The sequence below is a fragment of the Aureobasidium melanogenum genome (assembly GCF_000721775.1).
Source record: "Aureobasidium melanogenum CBS 110374 unplaced genomic scaffold scaffold_5, whole genome shotgun sequence".
In the NCBI taxonomy this organism is placed as follows: Eukaryota; Fungi; Ascomycota; class Dothideomycetes; order Dothideales; family Saccotheciaceae; genus Aureobasidium; species Aureobasidium melanogenum.
The window spans coordinates 1,136,554-1,155,864 of NW_024470057.1; the positions used below are offsets into that span (position 1 = coordinate 1,136,554).

Below are 19,311 nucleotides of genomic sequence, written 5' to 3' on the forward strand. Positions count from 1 at the left end.
AAGTGGACGATTGGTATGGCTCCGCAGTAATGTCCGTCCCCACGATCAACCCGCAACCGAGGTCTTCGACAGAAAGGGAACAAATACATGACGGACCGAAGTCCGTCAAATGAGCTTGAAGGAATTTTCAGAGGATAGTACAAGTATGACTGAGTTACACAAATACTTAATGCCCTAGTCCCTTAGCTCTTGCCTGTTCAACATATGTCCAATATCTTCTTGCGCTATGTTCGCGGAGCCGGCGACCAAGTGGGATCACAATGAACATGGAACTGTTCAAAACAAGAGCTATCATCGCTGCCGTGATAAACGTGTCTCGTGTCCCCATGGCGTCGAGCCATGGGTTGATACCATAATTGATGGCGAAACTTGAGCCTTTGTATCAGCCTCCATCTTATACGTGTCAAACAAAGGTACTTACCTCAAAGTATTCCGTATAAGAATAATGGTTGTGATTAGCTCGCCACTCAAGTCTCTATAGGCGCTCGTGGCATACTGAATGGCTGTGGATAAGCAAAGTGTACTGGAGATGGCTAGAATTGCTTGAGCAAAAACAAGTCCGAACCAGTGTACATGATGCTGGCTCCCAACTCCCCATAGGATCAGTGCGAATGGCACAACGACGGCTGAGGCTAGGAAGAGCCACAGAATGTCTTCAGGTTCGGAGATACCACCTCTGCGACGAGCCAGCCTGATGACTAGCCATGGGCCTACAAGCGTCACCCAAAGAGAACCCAAGATCATACCAACAACGGCCGCAAAGTAAGCAAAGCCTACTGCATCGCTCGAAAAGTGGTAGTAGCTGTTGGTGTAGATGACACTCGCTGTGGCGTTCAAGATTCCTGGGTACACCAGTCCTTGTAGACCATACCTATAAGATGAGAGTACGATTAGCATGATTCCTGTGAGGGTAACGGTACACTGTAACACGGTCTCAACAGACACAAATGGCTTGCTCACCACGTTGCAAGTACTATCCAAGACTTCTCGGATACCTCGGCAATGTGAGAGATCTTGAGCCTCTTGAAAGGGTCGAAACGCCATCTGATGCCTGTTGACTTGTGTTATCTGTTTGTTGGCTACTCACATGAAGCCTGCCCAGACAACAACCGGAAAAGTAAAGAATTTGAAAGGTGCCCACATGATATCCAGCATGCGGTTTGGTCGTTTTTTGTCAATGACACTCAGTTTCTGCCGGTATGTTTTTCGTGGGTACGTGACATGTCCCAACTCTGCGGCTACCACGTCTGCAGCATGTTGATCTTCGGAAGACCTTTTCTCGTTCGAGAGCGGTGAATTGCTGACTTGGACATCATCCTTGGCGGTGGCCTTCTCGTTTTCAGATAGCCCAAGCTCGCTGACGCCTTCAAAAATAGCCTGTGAGTTGGGCGATGACGATTGTGTGGTGTGACGGTCGTAGTTTGTCTCTTCCATGAGCAGAAGGCAGAAGACGAAAGCGATACCAATACCTATAGCACACCACCACTATTAAATGTCAGCATTAGGCAAGAATTGATGCACCATGGGTAGACACTGACCAAGGTCCATTCCCAGCCCATGCCACTGTTGATGAATGCACTGAAAACGGGGGCCAGCTTGCCAGAAGCACCAAGTGAGACGCCATAGAGGGCGATATAGAGAGGTCGCTCGTGGGCGAACCACTGTAACTTGTTAGTCGTGGCTTTTTGGTACGACCATGATGTCAACCGCACTTACAATGTCGGTCATACTGATTTCACAAAGACTCTCGACCGGACCGCCAAAGAATCCCTTAGTTAATCAGTACAATATGTTCTCCTCGGCCAGAGAAGAGGGCAAATTACCTGGAGGATTCTGATTGCCAGATATGTTTCAGAAGAACGACACATTGGTGCAACCGCCATGACTACAACCGATGCAGCTGCAGAAATCAGGTAGATTGGGCGCTTTCCGTATTGCAACGCAACTGCTTGCCAAAAGACTGTCGACCATCCGTATAAGAGGAACATGACACCGGTGCCTCTGTTGATTGTCGTGATGGAGATGCCAGTAGAGGTAGATATGGGCTTGGCGACCGAGTAGACAGCGGCCGAGGGAAATACCATCATCACAGTGTACATAACCATACAAGCAGTATGCAATAACTTGCGCTTCTTTGTCCAGTTGAGTGGATCTTCTGGATCCTCTGCCCAGGAAGTCAGCTTCAGGCACAATAAAATGACCAGATAGAATGCTGACCAGATGGTGTCGGCACAAGGATGATGTCGCCATGGCCCTCGGAGTGCTTGACATTGAGTTCCCCATTGGCATCGATAAGCCTGACAGTACCTGGTGCGATACTATCGTCGTGGACATTGCTGGACATCTTGGAAGTTGAAGGTCAAACAATGTTCAAACGGAAGGTGAACTTACGAGGATCGACGACCTTCTCATATCTCGTGCTTCACTACTGGAAGGGCCTACCCCGATGTTTGCCTATCATGTCTCAATGCAGCATTCACCTTTTGCTTCTTAGCGAGATAGGCCGACTGCAGACATGCAGATGCCAAGACACATCGATGCAACAGAGATCTGGTAACACCCGTCATTATGCAATTTTACTGTCATCCATCAAAATGGGGTTCAGCACGAGGATAGCATTCGGAGGCCCCTTCCTCGCGGATATCCTGCTCGTCGCCGCAAGAAGTCGAACGCCGACGCCAAGACCTAGGCCCACATTCTCCAACCTCCGCCCCCTCTCCTACGTTCGATCTACACTCTTATCATTTTATTATCAACTGGTATTCTCTGGTAGTGTTGGCCGGGCACAGGCCTATCATGAGACGGTTATCGCATATGTATGCATCAAAATGTGAGTGGAGTAGAGCTTATCAATCGACCTGTTCGCATCAACTTGCCTGATGTGGACGGTCAGCCCTGATAGTGTAGGACTACTCGTGGTCAGTTATCTTTCCCACTCTTCTTTCCTCCTCTCTTTCTCTAACGTATGAAAATCAAACTTGTCTGAGTTTTTTGTTCAAAAACACAATCGCACATCGTACAATATGCCTGCAGCAAAAGACTGGGAAAGCAAGGCTCAAATTTGCCGTGATATTCTTGAGAATTCAATCTCCAAGCAATGGCTTCTTCCTGCAGATAAGCTTCCCACCAAGCAACAGCTCAATGTTACCAAAGTCCCTTACACATGCGGCATTCTTTCTGCTGAGGAGCTTGACATGACCGAACAAACTGCTGCTGGGCTTTTGAGCAAGTATCAGTCTGGTGCGTGGAAGGTCGAGGATGTCACCGTTGCATTTCTCAAACGAGCTACAATCGGACAACAACTTGTAAGTTCGCTAGCTCTCTCAACATTGCAAGCAGTTTTTAACTAAAACGAACAGCTCAACTTTGCTACTGAGTTCCTCACCGAAGAAGCGTTGGAAACCGCAAAAGCCCTGGACAAGCATTTCGAATCCACGGGTAAACTCATCGGTCCACTTCATGGCATTCCTGTCAGTGTCAAAGAACATGTCTCGTATGGTGGCAAGATCACCCACGCTGGCTTCGTGAGTGAAATTGACAACATAGCCAAGGAAGACGCGTTGCTTGTTCAACTACTCAAGAAGGCAGGTGCGGTATGCACCGTACGGACCAATCAGCCACAATCTTTGATGCACTTGGACTGTGAGAACAACATCACTGGAACAACGCTCAACCCCTATAACCTCAAGCTCTCTCCTGGTGGATCGTCAGGCGGCGAAGGAGCATCAATGGGCTTCAAATGTGCTGTGCTTGGTGTCGGCACAGATATCGGTGGTAGTATCCGTGCTCCTGCTGCATTCAACAATTCTTATGGACTCCGACCCACCACTCTCCGTAATTCTGGTCTTGGTCTCCATGGTGTACTCGGTGGACAGGAGAGTATCAAGGGTGTGATAGGCCCTCTTGGTCAGAGCATTGATGATCTTTGGCTGTTTCAGAAGGCATTGATTGATCTCAACCCTCATGATATTGACACGACATTGGCTCCTGTGCCATGGAGGGGCGAGCTTGAGACGCCTAAAAACATCACCGTCGGTATCATGATGACCGATGGGATAGTCAAACCTCACCCTCCTCTCATCCGCGCACTAGAGACTGCCAAGTCCAAGCTCCACGCCGCCGGAGTCAAAGTTGTTGACTGGGAAAACTACAAGCATGATCATGCTTGGGACATCGTCTCGGCTCTATACTTCCCTGATGGCGGCAAACGTATCGAAGATGCTCTCGCAGCTTCTGGCGAACCCATGCTACCGCTCACACGCCATGCCTTGAATTACTCCAAGGCGATCTCCATCTCTGAGAATTGGGATCTTAACGTGATGCGTGAGAACTACAGGCGCGAGTATCATGCTTTAATGAAAGAGCGTGGTGTGGATGTTATCTTGTGTCCTGCATACGTGGGCGCAGGTGTCAAGCAGCATGGTGCAAAGTACTGGGGCTACACGAGTCTGTGGAATATCCTTGACCAGCCGGCTGTGGTATTCCCAACAGGTATGTCTGTCGACAAGAATATTGATATCATCGAAGAGGGTTACTCGCCCTTGAACGAGAAGGACAAGGCTGAATTCGAAGCTTGTAAGTTGGCGATAGAATGACTGAGTGGGTCAATGCTAACGTGATACCATAGATGACCCTGAGCTCTTTGATGGTTTCCCCATCACTCTTCAGCTTGCTGGCAAGCATTTCCACGATGAGGATGTTTTGAGAGCAGCTAAACTTGTGGAGAACGTAATTAAGGGCTGATGTGCATGTCACTAAGCGTCAATCATAATTTGACGTGGCGTAAATTCTTTGGTCGGGTATGTTGATAGGCTGCACAGTAGCTAGAGTCTCTTTGATCAGACATCAGTTGATGTTGAGTGGCTTGGGCACGGGTTCATATCATTAGATCTGGGTGAAAGGGCACAAGCTAATTAACACCGGAATTCGTTTCCGATCAACCGCGTTGGCAGACGCACGTCTGTAGACCGACGGCAAGTCTAGATCGATACAGGATTGTCTACCATACCACAGCTCCGGTTTTATTTGATCAATTTTGTTGATATGGTCACTCTGCCATGCTCGATACATAGCCAAGAACTGGGGAACTCTCATGCCAGACTTCGTTTTTACTTCTTTCACCGCTAGAGATTCGGTAATCCGATCAGTGCATTGATAGTATCAGATTAGTCTAAGTTCATTGTATCATGAATCAGACACTCCCTTCTCGCCCTCCAATACCTGCTTGAGATGTTCAGACAAGACTGAGTCCCACAGTGCCTTGTTTTTGTACCCAGCCACATCCTCTGTAAAGCTTCCAACACTGGTCCGTAAAGCGGCTGCAACTTCTTTGTCTTTCGTCACTTCGGTAATGGGTGTGATATATGTCCGAATAGAGAAGAGCAGAGCTCTTGTTTTCGGCAGACGTTGAAGGAATTGTCTCTCTACTCGGAGATGTAAGTCTTCCAGGCGGACCTTCTTGTCTACACTGAGATTATGGTGTGAGTGTGGATGGTAGAGCTCGTCCGAGTCGTCGATCGCGTAGTTGAACCTTGTGATCGCAGAACCGACCTGCATACGCATGAAGAAACGATCCATCGATTTGGCGAGTTTGGTCTCGTATTGAGGTACCCTGCCCGCATGGATCTGCCACAGACTGTGTCCAATTCGATCCTGCATTCTCCATCCGGCTGTCTTACAGTCAGATGTTGTTAGATCCATTTACGTGATTGACTTGCCTGGAAAGCAGACTGCTCCGGCCTTCAGCGAAGATACGCCTGTTGCCGGGTCCGTTTGCAGAATGACGAAATCTTCTGGTGCAAGCAATGCCATAACTTCAAGAGGATGATAGTGGTTCCATGTTGGAGCACTCCTGGTCAGATCCCATTTCTCTTTGGTCGCCAAATTCTCGATGGTCTTTTTCTCCGTCCACTTGAACATGGTGGGATACCGGCGTGGAAGGTACTCAGCAAGCAGGTACAATCCCTCGAATGCCGCTTCTTCACATCCTGGTAGAACTTGCGTTACCACATCTCTTTGCTTCTCGAACAGCTCTCTTTTCAAAGCTATTTTGTCCAGATATGTGTTATCAATTTCGATCCAGTCTTGAACGGCAGTGCGTTTGATGCCTGATGAGTTCGATCAATATCGTGCCGCTTGGGCAGTAGTTGAGGCTTCTCTTACCCATAGTGACATGGTATGGGCCATTATGCCACGGTCTATAAGCAATCGGTTCGCTTGTCCGCCAGTCGAAGTCAGCCGCGCATGGTTGGACACCTGAGAGATCGATCGTAGTGGGTTCTGCTAGCTTGTAAACGATGTTTTGCGTAAAGCGCTACTCCTTCATGATGCCTTACCATTGTCTTTGATTTGACCACGTTGTTCTTTGGGACGAGACCGGAATCTCAAGATCAGAAGGACGACAACAATTAGTGCGAAGATCGGTAATCCGAGTGCCATCTCGCCACTTTATTCCAGCAGTATATATCAATATACAAAAGGCGGAAAGCAACTTTGATCCCATGAAGGTTATACAAGGTTATGAGTTTCCAATGGCCTTCCTCCAGTGAGTCATAAGATCCTCTGATCTGCTCATATCTCTCCTTTGTCTGGCCGAACGATATCGGTCAAGAAGGTCGGCGAGGCCAAGGAGAGATTAGGGCTTAGTTATCAGCTTGAGCCGGGCAAGTCGGTCCCGCTGCGGGGAAGTCGTCCATTACTCCTTTCTGATTCTCTCGCCGAATCATTATGCTCTCAAACATTCCCTGAAGCACATCAAAAGCCGCAAGACTCTCATACTTTTTCTGGCGATTGTATCGACATTCGGATGCTGATGATCTTCCGGAAGGTACCAGGAAGTGCCAATTCGTATTGCTTTGCACGGCGACTGGAATATGAGATTAGAAAATTCTTTCTGTCTTATGTAGTATTTCAGCGAACCCTACAAGGATCCGGGTTATATACAGAATTTAGTTCTAGTTCGTATACCACAGCTTTATGCGACAACGTCAGCGACCGGCGGAACCACTGGAATGGTGACATTCTGAATTCTCCAAATCTTGCCGTGATCGTTGGTGAAGGGCTCCGTGTTGGTCGCATTGTTCGATTGATAGAGTGTACTGCCAAAGTTCTTGTCGGCCCCAGATAGTTTGATGGTGATATCTTTCCAGTATTGAACATCGATTGGAGGCGTGCACGACTGGCACTCAACGGCAGTGTTGACCATCGTCATGGTTGGTGAAGTCTTGTTGTATTGGGCGTACAGTGCTCCAGTGCGGGCATTGCGAGCAGTCTGATACCACAATCCGGTCTTCTGGTTGATCAGAGTGTAGTTGAAAGTGATTCCGTCTTCAGGAGTCGCGGCCAGCGTACGTTCGTCACCAACATATTGGTTCCAGTCATTCAATTTGGTGTCCCATCCATAAACTTCTGCTGAGATACACCTTCGGCGTTCGTTAGTACTTCGCTCCACTGTGGCGTGTCTAAACTTCATACCATAATGAGTCTGCCTTTGCACCCTTGCATTCACTTTCACCATGGCTGTATGAGCCGACGATACCTTGAACCAAATCTCCCGTCTCGGTCTCGTTGTTGATTCCAATCCAGTTGTAAAGACCACCGGCTTGTGTCTTGGGCATATTTCCGGGGTAGATCGTGGCGACAACGCCTACAATTTCGACACCATCAACAGTGGGCCCAAGACCAATCAAGGGACCCCAAGTAATTTCATCCTGGTCGATGCGTTTGGAGAGAAAGCCTCTGGGAGCAGCTGTCGCCAGCGACAGAAGCGATGAAAGAGCGATGAGGCTTTTGTATTGCATTGTGATCAAATGAATGGAATGGCTTGGCCCAGAAGGAAAGAGTGTGGTGAGTACAGCAGGAGCGACCAGGCTGATCAGAGACTATCGTTGGCAATGCCTAAAACTTTAAGACCAGAGCAAGGAGGGCTGTGTCAAGTCATGGTTGGAACGTGCTGCACTTCACTTCAGTCGAGCATGCGTCAACACTCCAGATTTCGCAAGCCAAGAGTGTTTCTCGAATGTTTGAAGTTGAGATGACAACAAGGTAAGTGCATAATGTCGAGGTATGATCGACACAAGGCTGCGCCGGTACTCCTTTGTATGGACGACGCCGCGTGTCAACCAATCTTACCTCTGGAGGACCTACTGTGGTATAGCCGTTCTCCCTACTAGTTTGAAGATCCTGCTTTGCTCACGAGCCTAGAGCTGTTTATATGAGTCAAGATTGGTCATAGTGAAACGCGACGACAACAAAGACAAGCTTGGCGGCCGAGCCAAACGCGCGATTCACCTGAAGAACGATTTCCCCGGGCAGTACGGCCTCAGGCCACCTTCAAGAACATCGAGGGCTTTGCAGCAGCAGCCCAGCATCGATCAGAGTTAGAGTGGAGCAGCTGGACGTGATTGCGTTTCTAGCGAGATTGATCGTGTTTGAAGGGATGGATGGATCATGGAGAAAATTCGGCACATCCGCCCCACTCCGCAATTGACGCGACGCTCATCCCATTTCGCTCTGCACTTCTCGAGTTCTTTGAACCAACACAATTGCACTCGCACAATGTTGCCGTTACACCATGAAAGTACAGCCGTCAACAGCTCGATGATGCTGAGATAGGAATTCAAGACGTCGTGCAAAAGCATGGGAGAATCGCGCGCTGCCAGTCGAAGCTACCTTTGCTTGGCCTCGTATGTAAAACTCCTTGATGGTGTTTATCTATGCGCTGCCCATCTGTCCGATTTTTGCACTATAGTGACCTGTCTCAGCACCTCCTGCCAAAGTTCTTTGCAGTTGGGGAAACGGCAGATGCTTTAGTAACCAAGGCTCCTTGACTTTTTGAAGTTGCAAACCAGCTTCTGCTTCACTAATCTCCTTACTGGCACCAATACCAATCACTGAGCGAGGAAAGTCTGGAACTGGGACAGCTGGTCTTCCAATGCCAATCATATCGCAGCCTTTTGAATTCAGTGCGGAGTTCATGGCGGCTCGCGTGCGGAATCCGCCCGTAAGCATGAGACAGAGCGTAGGATGTCTTTCGCGGACTGCAAGCGCGAAATCGAGAAAGAAGGCTTCTCGCCTTTGTGTCCGTTCTGATTTGGCTGGTAGCTCATCACCCCCAATCATCTACTCTTGTCAGTTTTGTATCGGTACAAGGACTATAGGCATGGCTTACCCTTGGGTTCTCATACGATCCTCCACTAACCTCAAGAAAATCGATGTCCTGAGCGACAAGTACGTCAATCTGTCTTAAAACTGCATCAGACTCGACATCGTACTGTTGATCAGACGAGTTCATCTTGACACTGATGCTGAACTTCGCCCCTAAACTCTCTCGGGTGGCCCTGATGATGTCCACGATGATCTTTGCTCTTTTCTCCGGTGTACCACCGTAAGCATCTGTTCTGGTGTTTGATTTGGGCGAGAGGAAATCGCTGAGAAGGTATCCGTGTGCTGCATGAATGGTAACACCATCGAAGCCAGTCTGCTGAGCTAACTTGGCAGCATCCACGAACTGATTGATTACCGTCTGGATCTGTGTGGTAGACATCTCGGCAGGAGTTCCAAATAGCAGCTTCACCAGTGTCTTCACGACAACACTTTGCCCAAAATTGAGTGGTACCGCACTAGGGGCTATGTTTTTATCCAAGAATCCACGGGATCCTGCGCCAACAGGAGACTGACGTCCGGGGTGGTTGATTTGCATGATAGCGAGTGCACCTTGAGCTTTGATGGCGCGGGCAATTCTTCGCCACTTCTCAGTCTCCGCGTTGGTTCCTAGGTGGACAGCGGCGTCTTGTGGTGAACCCATGTATCTTTCATCGACCATCACGTTTCCTAAGTGTCGTTGTCAGTTTGCGCTATGCATAGTATAGCATGTAGGTGCTTGCCGGTCATGATCGCTCCCCATCCGCCTCGTCCCCACTGCTGGTATGGTTTTTCGAGCTGCTCACTGACTTGTCCATTCTTTGCAAGCTTCTCGGCCATGGCCGCCTTGACCAGTCTGTTCTGTAAGACCAGCCCTGAAGGCAGTGTTAAGCGTTCTGCCACTTCCCCGACTTCGGTCATTGTATCTGTGGCTATGTTCCTCTCAATGGATAAGTTTTTACATCTTCACGGGACATCAAACAACTTATACCATTGACCATGTCACTTTTTGGTAACTAACGCTACAGTGTTGACAAAACATGCTTCTGGAAGCCTCGCAAGCATTACTCTTCTGGGACTAGCGTGCTACATGAGTTTATAACGACTCATATACGGACGGATTGTTGTGCCGCTTGTTATCCAGTCACTGCTATGCTGCGATATAGAAGGGAGCGAGAGATTCTACATTCGAGACCCTTGAGTTCGCGATATTGATTTGCTCGCCGAGAGGGCCTCGTACAAAGATCCGAGGCCTGACCTTCTCACCGGACTTACACACATCAATGGTTAGCACATCTTAACATCACTAATGAATGGATCAGCGGTGCATGACATATCGCACAAATCTCAGCTGAGGTTCAATAAGCAACCCTGGGCAGAATGGACGGACAAAGAACCACAGCAAGAGCGCCAGTACCAGCAGGAGTACATCGAAGATCAGTCGAGTTTGAGAGATTTGAAGGTGAGAGCATACAATGAACCAGCCTTGACTCTCGGTCTTGTCAAGAATGCTATGGCTATGTCTGGAAGCGAAGTCGAAATTGCTTTGGTCAACTTATCAGGGTTTATTCTGTAGGACGAAAACTGCTTGAGCCTTCGAATCTGCAGAACATCACCCACTCTACCAAGCAATTCCTTTACCATCGTACTCAAAGACCATTCCTTCGGTCTTGGGCACTCTTATATTTAGGAACTTTCCATTTTGTTCTTTACCGCTTTCCAATATGAGCCTCTTGACTTCGGCCACACCCATCTCCACGCTAAGGTCTGCATGTTCATGGCCCATATCTGTCTTTAACCACTAGAAAGAAGCGTCAGTAAACAAACGTCACATAAATCTTTTAAAAGTTGCTTACACCAGGAGAGATTGCAACGATAGTAAATCCAGCATCTGCGTACTGATTCGCCCATCTCAGAGTAAGCATATTGAGCGCAGTCTTCGAGATGATATATGCGTCGGTAGGCATTGTAGCAGTGCGAGCGGCAAAGGCAAAGGAGCCGAGTCCGGAAGACCTAATCTTCTTGTCAGCTCTCCCGATACTTCTGGTTAGTTACGATTTACAGACATGTTGACGATCTTCTTTTGTGTGCCTTGTTCGAGCAAAGACATGAAAGCAGCAGACACCCTCTGTGTCCCTATCACATTGACGTTCAAGATCTGGGTCAGCTGGTCGAGATCCATATCTTTTATTGAACCAGAGGTCGTGCCAGCAATTCCAGCATTGTTAACCAGAACATCGAGTCCATGGCCAGCTAGCTTGGTCTTGACGATTTCAGCTGCCTTCTGGATACTGGTATCGTCGTCGATGGAAGCAGAGACAGGGCAGACGCGATCAGGATATTCTTGCACAAGCTGCTTGATGGCATCGACTTCAGAGTTGCGAGCGACAGCGAAGACTTTAGACACTCGGGAGGCTGGTAGCTTGAGCAGTTGCTTGGTAAGCTCAAGTCCAATGCCTCTAGAAGCACCGGTGATGAGGTATGTTGCCATTATACTAGGTCACTGGAATCAAGCAAGAGTATTCGAAGTTCTCCGAGAGGTCCACCATTTCGTTGATCTACTTCCTGTCTTCTTATCTCTTCCTCAATACGAGTGTCTATTGATCACGTCCGGAGGAAGAGCATCGAATTCCTCCGTGTCCGGACTTGAATGCTCATCCCTGCATAGCTGCATAGGCAATTATTAAGCATGCGCTGGTCACGCGAGCCATGTATTGGATGTTGAGGGCTTGAGCACGCGAAGTGATTGTTGATATTGTTTGTTAGTAGCATCGACCGTATGAGACGACCATATTATAGGCTACTTTAACCGAGGTTCAGATGTCACTGCCTCCGGCACAAGCTTTGGGCCACAGGCTCACAAAGTTGGCGTTCCTACTTTCGATCTCTGAGACAACCCGCCAACATGGGGAAATTGATAGAGCATACAGACATTCGATTGCACAGTCGTGCAATTATGGCGGACCTGTTCAAGTCTCGTTCTGGCTGCTAAACATATCCCGCGGAAGCGATTGTTGGGCAGTCAAAGCTTCTTCCAATCCTTTTCGTTGAAAATACGAAGCTAGAAAGGGAGACTGCATGTGTAGCGATTCAGGCCGCACGCAGTGGAGCGTCATAACGATAATTGAGATGGGCTATTTTGAGCGGCGGGTTCTGGCAGTGCAGATCATCACTGCGGATTTATAAAGAGTGTTTTGGTCGTGTTTTTCTGCTAATTGATTCTCTTGAACTCAACATTCAAGCAACAAATCATGAAGACTTTTACTCTGGCTGGCCTATTGGCCGCTCCTCTCACAGCCATGGCAGCACCCGCCTGGACCATGTACGCTTACAACGAGAGCGTGCCTGAGATTCATGGCAAGCCCATCAATGCCGACAGTGGTTTCTTCTGGATCAACAAGGATGCTGCAGCCGTCTGCCCTGACTACGACCCTGATTGTCCGGCTTCTAACACCACGATCATATCAGGACCAGTCTACGGCAGTGGGTCAGCTGCGTCGAATACATACTGGTTCATGGGCATCCTTCAGCAAGGTGGCCAACAAGTGTCGCCTGCGGGTCTCGACGACTCGTTCGGTGGTATATCACTCAAGTACGCCGCTGTAGGTGCTGCAGAGAGAGGCATCGGTGTCTGGGACGTGTCTCGCAACACAGGAACCAAAATGATTCTCGACAACACTACTGTCGGCACCTTAGGAGCTCCTACCATCCGTACCAAATATGAGACTCGCAAGTACACATGGATGGCTTGCCCAGACCCTCTTCCTTTCCCAGAGCCCGACTCCTACACTGATGTCAATCTGAGCCAGCCACTCAAGCTCTACGACATTACAGTTGGAGATGGAGATAGCTATCCCTACTGCGTTCGTCTTGAGGTCACACTCAAGCAAACTACTCTGGCTGCACCTCAATACTACTTCTGCGATGGCTGCCAATACCGATGCGACGCTATTTATGGTGCTAGTGAGTGCCGTGCTGAGGGTGCCGCTTGTCTTGAGCCCTACTGTGGTCCTTACACCACAAATACCAACTGAGACTTTATCACTGCGTGGGCTACGTGTTGAAGAGGGCAATCAATGTAGTCATACTCGCGTTCAATCATACTCAATTCATGACAAAACAAAAGACCCTTTGGGTTCCTTGACACGGTGTACCTGATCAACCAGCCTTCTCATGCTCCACGAGATAGTCTCCAACCTCCTTCAGACTGTCCTTCATTTTCGTCCACTCTTTGCCCGCTAGCCATTTCAGCAACTCTTCAGCTCTGTCTTTCTCCTCGACCACTGAATCATCTTCTTCTTCCTCTGGATCTTGGTCCGCAAACTCTCTGCTCGGGTACAACTCCTTGTACATCTTCAAGATGGTGTTTGCACTCTTGGGTTCTGCGAATCCAAAGATACGCTCGTTCTTCACATCAGGGTGTAGCAAAGCAGCAATGTGCAACAATGCCGTGTCCTGCACAGAAATGTAATGTTGCGGAGGAAGCATTCTTCCATATTGCACATTACCATTGAAGAGTGCAACTGCAAAGTTTACACTACTGGGCCAGCCTTGATGTTCTGGCGAGACAGGTAGGCCAAGATTGAAGTCAGGGAGCACGGTATTGACGACCAAATCACTGGATGGGTTTTCCTTGGCCCAGTTCCAAACGGCTTGTTCGGCTAGCGCTTTAGAGGCGCCATACGTTGAAATACCTCTGTCTGGGGTGTAAGGGCCTGGTTGTTTGGCTTGTTCGATGGCGCCATCAGCCCAAGAAGAAGCAGTTATGGTACGACGAGTTTTGGGTACGTAAACCGACGCTGCAGCTGATGAAGATGTGAGGACAAATCTCTGGACAGAGGAAGTTTTTGCTGCTGATTTGAGAGCAGTGGTTGCGAGGTTGACGGCAATGGGGATGACGACATTTGGGTCTGGAGAGAAGCTGACATCGCTGGCCACGTGGGCTACACCGCTGACACCTGAATTTGCTATTTAGTATTGATTGCTCTGAATTATGTCCGGAGGTGCAAATCTCCATCGTAAGAGAGCCGTACCTTGCATAGCTTTCGACAGAGCTTCCTCATCGGTCAAATCAGCCACGAAGCATGTTTCAAAGTTGCCTTTTCCGTATCTCGAATCGAAGGTTTGGGATAACCATTCAGCTGGTTTTCTAACCACACCGCGAACCTTGTATCCTCGGAGTAGTAGTTGGTCTGCTAGGTGGGAACCGATGTAGCCGGTCACACCAGTGATGAGAATAAGAGAACCCGGTTTGAGGATTGCAGAGGCAGGAACACTTGTGGGAGACATCTCTTATGCTTGAGACTATATTGGTAGTTGGATGTGATAGTACAAGAGTTGTTGTGCCAAAGACGAAAGATTCAGAAGTCAAGCTACTTCGCACTTATATAGTTACGATAGCCTTGTCAGCCATTATTAATCCCACTACGGATCTTAAGCCTTCCGAATTCAACAGATGATAGCGTTGCGAATCCTCTCAGGACGGGAGCATTGGTTGGTTCGATTGTCTCTACCCCGCCGAGCTCACCACATGGAACGCTCTTGAGCGATTACTCAGCTCGCACATGCGAACTGGTCCGGCGAGCACAGCGTCCTGTTGATTGACGATATGCTCAGAGCACGACATGAACCGGTGAGTTGTGATCGCCGAACCGTGGTGTGTTTGAGTTTCCGAGATCTGTGGAGATCTGCATGCAGCACGATCGCATCGAAGCACGAATGTGTGAACACCAGGAAGTACGAATACGAAGCACCTTTAGGTGTTTATCAATTGTAGCCTGTTCGTATCATCAGACATATATGTACATAAATTCCAGGACATCCGGAACAGTATCGCTCTACTCCTCAGCACCATCCTCATCCTCGTCATCATCGTCATCAATCACCTCGACAGCGCCAACGACATCCCATCTGTCACCCTTGGCGCTCTCGCTGACATACTTGACGAATCTCAGCACGCCCCGATCTCTGAGAACAACAGACAGTGTGTTCCAGTTTGCTGGATTCGAGAAAAGGATGCCGTCGTCTTCTTCGTTGCCAGCTTGATAGATTGCAGGGTCAGCTGCCTTCTTCTTGTGCTTGGCGATGCGACGATTGCCAGCGCCTGTTGCTGAAGCAGCATTGGGAGGGATGTTGACGCCGTGGTCCGAGTGAGCATCGTCGTCGTCGTCTTCATCTTCATCGTCATCATCGTCGCCAGCCATGTATAGCTCGTAGCCGCCTACATTGTCGTCCTCCTCTTCTTTCGATGTAGCGGTCTTGGCTTTGCCCTTTTCTTTTGATCCTTTCTTCTCAGCTTCGTTGGCAGCCTCTTCTTCCTCTTCCTCCTCATCGGCGCCCCACCCTTTTGAAGGTGTGACGTTGAGGCAGTATTCGAGTTGTGCTTCAGACTTGTTGTAGCCAGTTGCCAATGTGTAGTCCAAGCTCTTGCGGAAGCGACGCGCCAAAATGCTGCTCTTCGCTAGGGTGAGTCCGGTAGCCAGACTCAGCCATTTGCGGAAAGCGAGGGAGGGCAAGAATTTGTTGAGAAGCTCGTCGTAAGCGGAGTTGTTGGTAGCAGAAGGGTTGGCGTGCTTGAAACGGTAGCGGTGCTTGTGAGGAGGAGTTGCTGTGGCCCAACCATCGGTTGCGGGCTCATCTTTGCCGTCGTGAGCTTCGATGTCTTCGCGCAGACGCGCGCTGAACTTCTTGGAGAGGAAGTTGGCGAGCTGCAGACTTGACTCTTCGGCAAATAATTCGGAGAGTTCCTCGACTGTATCCGGTGTGAGGTATTGCGGCGTCATGTACTGGATCAGGAAGTCCATATCCTTCTCGTCGAACTCGACCTCTTCCTCTTCTGCGCCCTCGGCCTTGTCTGCCGTCTCGTCGTGGTCGATCCACTGTTCTTGAGGCAAGTCAAACTCGTCGTTCTTGCTCTGCAGCTGTTGCAGCGAACTGCGCTCAGCCAGCTTCTCTTCAAGTCCTGGCTCAAAGCCCTCTTCTCCCTCTTGCGGAATGTGGAACCAGCCAGAGATGGCCATGCGAATACGACCATTATCATGCTCGCTTTCGCCCTCCTTGCGCTTGAAGACCTCCTCAACGTCGTGGAAACTCTGACCAGGCTGGACCGTGAAGAAGGACAATTGGTTCCAGGCTGGCGGGATGACCTTTGTGAAATCGTAGTGTGGCACTCTTACCTTTTTGCCATCACTGTCTGTCTTTTCCTCGGTGGGGTACAAACGCAATGCGCCGCCCCAGTTGGGCTGCCATGGCGTATCCGGATCGGTCAAGTAGAGGATGTAGCTGACACGTCTGGTACCAATGACATCGTCATGGCACAGCAAATGGCAACCAGGAGCGTATACGTTGACAGCCATGTCCGTCTTCTTTCCCGACAGAGGGCCTGCGCCCGAGACTTCCGAAACCCATGCGCGGAATTCAGAAGAGTAGAGCGAGTCGCGCAAGGTGAGCAGCGAGGGCAACAGCTTGAGTGCAGAGGGATCGAGACCGGAGAGGTTGGCAAGGTCGCCAGACTGGTGAATCTTGTAGATGTCGGTTTCTTTTGGTGTAAAGTGGACATTGTCGATAATTTCGCGGCGGACAGAACGAAGGAGGGAGTCGTTGATCAGGCCAGACACAACGGTATGCAAGTAGCTGCGGAGCGTCAGAGGCAGGCTGTATACAAGCAGTCTATGCTACGTACGGTCCGCTTTTCGCATAGTCGTCGCGGTACTTTGTGACGACATTACGGTCGAACAGCTTGTCGCCAAAGTTTGCGTGGACGTCGCTCTGCGACTTTGCTGTCTTCCTGGCCGATCCGTTCGAGTCGGCCTCGGTGGTTTCGTGCTTTCTCTTGACCATGGTGACAAGTGCAATATGGAAAGATGGTGTTAAAAGCAGATACAAAAAAAAAGTTGATTCGAGGGTCCAGCAGCTTGACGGCTCTTCTCCACACGGCGGCGCGACCATCACCTGAGTGGACACGCCATAATACCCGTCCCATTTTCCCGCATCATACCGCTTGGCTAGATACTTTCTTGTGTATCTGTTGACAATATCCTGTTCGACACCTAATGACACACTTGGCCGAAGTCGGATGCAAAGCAAAACAAAATTGTATAAACGACGCCTCGACGCGTGAAGCGGTGGCTGCTACTAAACCAATTACTGAAGAAGCATAAGTTCGTCAAGGACAAAGGAAAATGAGGGGACCTTGCTGTAGGCCGCTGACTGTAGACGGAATTGAAAAAGGGAATCGCAGAGAACAAGTCAACCTCTTAGATGACAAGACGTGTGTATGCCGTGTCTCCTCAGGCTGCTCCATCTCATGCCCACTGCTTTTTCCTCGTGATGGACGGACTTGGAGTCCAGGTTGTTTATGTCGCCATTTTCTGACATGCTCGACCGGCTCGGTGTTGTTGCGTGTTTAACAGCAGTCCTCTGCGCATTCGCCTGTGCCCGTATTGTCAGTTCTGTGTCCTTTGCCTCGTCGTCGCTCGATGAAAACTTACAGCAGTCGGCGCAACACTCGCAGCCTTCCTCGCAAACGAAACAACAGCACAATACTGCCAAGCTGTGGTAGAGTGTTAGTCCGTGGTTTGTCGTCCTTGTCGGCTCTTGATTCTTACCAGGAAGACAGGCAGCCGCGATCCTTCTGTGGTGGTGCTTGCTGCATGGGAGGAGGTCCCTGCTGGTAGCCCATCTGCAGATCGAGTCAGGATGTTGTGGAATAACTCGAAGAGTCAATGCATACTTGTTGTTGAGGAGGGTAGTACTGGCCCTGAGGAGGACCGTACTGGCCTTGGGGAGGTCCATATTGACCCTGAGGAGGACCATAGTAGCTATGACTCGGTCAGCTGGCGGTCGATCTCGAGCGATGTCTTGCTACGACTTACGCCTGCTGGGGCTGCTGGGGGTAGTAGTTGGACATTTTGGATGCGACGGGCGTAGGGAGATGGTTGTGGTGTGAGGATCAAGTGAGAATATTAAGAGCAAGAAGATCTGTGGCGCAAAGAAAGTCGAAACTCTCGTCAGCCTTCGGTCCGCCTGATTTTAGATGGTTTGAGTACGCGTCCGACCGGCGTATCGTATTGCTGTGCTGGCCAATACGGTCTTGGACGCCGCTACCCGATATCCCCCTTGGCGCCACAATCTTGCGCGACTCACCTTTGGAATGCCTTTCCGAACTGACGGTCAAGAAAGAGGTAGGTGAGAGAGTCCGATCTCAAGGACGATGCGATTTCTGGATGAAAAGTGATCGCCGACTTGTCTGCTGACCTGGGACCTGTGCGGAGACGCGATCCAGCTGTGATAGGCACTAAGGGTCTTGGGTATGACGCTTGTTCGCAGCTGTGGCTTTGAGTCAAGAAAGCTTGCAGTGCTTGTAACCCTTTGCTGTGATATCACTCAATCGATGTGAAGGTTGGTTGAAATTGAATCGAAGTCCAAGGGCACCTCACGATATATACACAGGCCGTCGAAAATGCCTCGTTATCTGCCAGCCCGCTCGTTTCATTGACAAATGACGAATACCTTGTGTACATGCTGAGCCACCCAGCTGCGCCCACCAAGCCACATCGACCCTCCCAGACCTTTCTCCAAACGCCAGAAGAAACATGTGCTCGAACCTGTTCGTCAGACACGTTCACTTCCTTGAGGATTCCCCCAGGTCTCGCAGTCGGTACCCGCGGCCGCCGCAGGTACACGCATTATCCGTGCTCCATCTTCTGTAGCCCTACTACTATATGTCTGAACCTATGTGACATTTTGAATGGATCAAGATGGGCGTGGAGAGGTAATTTTTATGGAGATATTATCATAGCTAGAATGAACAGAACGCTAATCGATTTACCATCTTGATCCACAAGTAAGACTGTCGTGAGACTCCGCCCAAAGTATTTCCACTAAAACATGAAAGAGAGTAAGTGATCGCCGAGAACTCCTGTCAAGTCCGTCAATTGTAAGTAGGCGACAAAAACAGCGTGAAGAAAGAAAAAAGAGAAAGTCTACCTCAGAGGCTTAGTGCGCTGCTGATACCACCCGTATGTTAGATAGGAATACACTCAGTATGCGAAAAACTCCGTATGTTGATCCCGTTGTCGACACCAGATGCATCCCATCCGAAAAGCATTAGACTCCATTTTGCGCCCTATTATCGTCGTTGTTCATCGTAGTGTCTCGTCTGAGTTCGAA

At 49.5% G+C, this 19,311-nt stretch overlaps 10 protein-coding genes across 10 annotated transcripts; 2 read left to right on the plus strand and 8 right to left on the minus strand.

Moving 5' to 3' along the window:
• Positions 1-166: 166 nt before the first annotated feature.
• M437DRAFT_43937 (major facilitator superfamily transporter) lies at positions 167-2,344 on the minus strand (the record flags this gene model as incomplete). The annotated part of the gene is made up of 7 exons (XM_041020829.1): positions 167-368; positions 422-871; positions 1,088-1,485; positions 1,539-1,661; positions 1,717-1,770; positions 1,824-2,164; positions 2,218-2,344. The coding sequence occupies 7 exons, from the start codon at positions 2,342-2,344 to the stop codon at positions 167-169; spliced, it is 1,695 nt and encodes a 564-aa protein (XP_040881993.1).
• A 679-nt stretch (positions 2,345-3,023) lies between these two features.
• M437DRAFT_82957 (fatty-acid amide hydrolase) lies at positions 3,024-4,743 on the plus strand (the record flags this gene model as incomplete). The annotated part of the gene is made up of 3 exons (XM_041027849.1): positions 3,024-3,305; positions 3,360-4,575; positions 4,628-4,743. 3 exons carry the CDS (start codon positions 3,024-3,026, stop codon positions 4,741-4,743), a joined length of 1,614 nt encoding a protein of 537 aa, XP_040881994.1.
• Positions 4,744-5,184: 441 nt separating this feature from the next.
• M437DRAFT_82958 (uncharacterized protein) lies at positions 5,185-6,438 on the minus strand (the record flags this gene model as incomplete). The annotated part of the gene is made up of 4 exons (XM_041027850.1): positions 5,185-5,673; positions 5,731-6,107; positions 6,163-6,279; positions 6,336-6,438. 4 exons carry the CDS (start codon positions 6,436-6,438, stop codon positions 5,185-5,187), a joined length of 1,086 nt encoding a protein of 361 aa, XP_040881995.1.
• A 541-nt stretch (positions 6,439-6,979) lies between these two features.
• Positions 6,980-7,799, minus strand: M437DRAFT_23431 (uncharacterized protein; the record flags this gene model as incomplete). Its single annotated transcript, XM_041019056.1, has 2 exons — positions 6,980-7,421; positions 7,474-7,799. Coding segments are annotated over 2 exons (768 nt in total), but the record flags the coding sequence as incomplete, so codon positions are not given.
• A 913-nt stretch (positions 7,800-8,712) lies between these two features.
• Positions 8,713-10,062, minus strand: M437DRAFT_73877 (FMN-linked oxidoreductase; the record flags this gene model as incomplete). The annotated part of the gene is made up of 3 exons (XM_041026121.1): positions 8,713-9,120; positions 9,170-9,831; positions 9,885-10,062. The coding sequence occupies 3 exons, from the start codon at positions 10,060-10,062 to the stop codon at positions 8,713-8,715; spliced, it is 1,248 nt and encodes a 415-aa protein (XP_040881997.1).
• A 700-nt stretch (positions 10,063-10,762) lies between these two features.
• Positions 10,763-11,632, minus strand: M437DRAFT_64581 (NAD(P)-binding protein; the record flags this gene model as incomplete). The annotated part of the gene is made up of 3 exons (XM_041024441.1): positions 10,763-10,942; positions 10,998-11,154; positions 11,208-11,632. The coding sequence occupies 3 exons, from the start codon at positions 11,630-11,632 to the stop codon at positions 10,763-10,765; spliced, it is 762 nt and encodes a 253-aa protein (XP_040881998.1).
• A 760-nt stretch (positions 11,633-12,392) lies between these two features.
• Positions 12,393-13,175, plus strand: M437DRAFT_73879 (uncharacterized protein; the record flags this gene model as incomplete). Its single annotated transcript, XM_041026122.1, has 1 exon — positions 12,393-13,175. One exon carries the CDS (start codon positions 12,393-12,395, stop codon positions 13,173-13,175), a length of 783 nt encoding a protein of 260 aa, XP_040881999.1.
• A 124-nt stretch (positions 13,176-13,299) lies between these two features.
• M437DRAFT_44290 (NAD(P)-binding protein) lies at positions 13,300-14,430 on the minus strand (the record flags this gene model as incomplete). Its single annotated transcript, XM_041020881.1, has 2 exons — positions 13,300-14,099; positions 14,175-14,430. 2 exons carry the CDS (start codon positions 14,428-14,430, stop codon positions 13,300-13,302), a joined length of 1,056 nt encoding a protein of 351 aa, XP_040882000.1.
• A 548-nt stretch (positions 14,431-14,978) lies between these two features.
• Positions 14,979-16,980, minus strand: M437DRAFT_44489 (uncharacterized protein; the record flags this gene model as incomplete). Its single annotated transcript, XM_041020911.1, has 2 exons — positions 14,979-16,773; positions 16,823-16,980. The coding sequence occupies 2 exons, from the start codon at positions 16,978-16,980 to the stop codon at positions 14,979-14,981; spliced, it is 1,953 nt and encodes a 650-aa protein (XP_040882001.1).
• Positions 16,981-17,545: 565 nt separating this feature from the next.
• On the minus strand, positions 17,546-18,049 carry M437DRAFT_82964 (uncharacterized protein; the record flags this gene model as incomplete). The annotated part of the gene is made up of 5 exons (XM_041027851.1): positions 17,546-17,571; positions 17,631-17,692; positions 17,748-17,821; positions 17,873-17,960; positions 18,015-18,049. 5 exons carry the CDS (start codon positions 18,047-18,049, stop codon positions 17,546-17,548), a joined length of 285 nt encoding a protein of 94 aa, XP_040882002.1.
• Between the last annotated feature and the right edge of the window lie 1,262 nt (positions 18,050-19,311).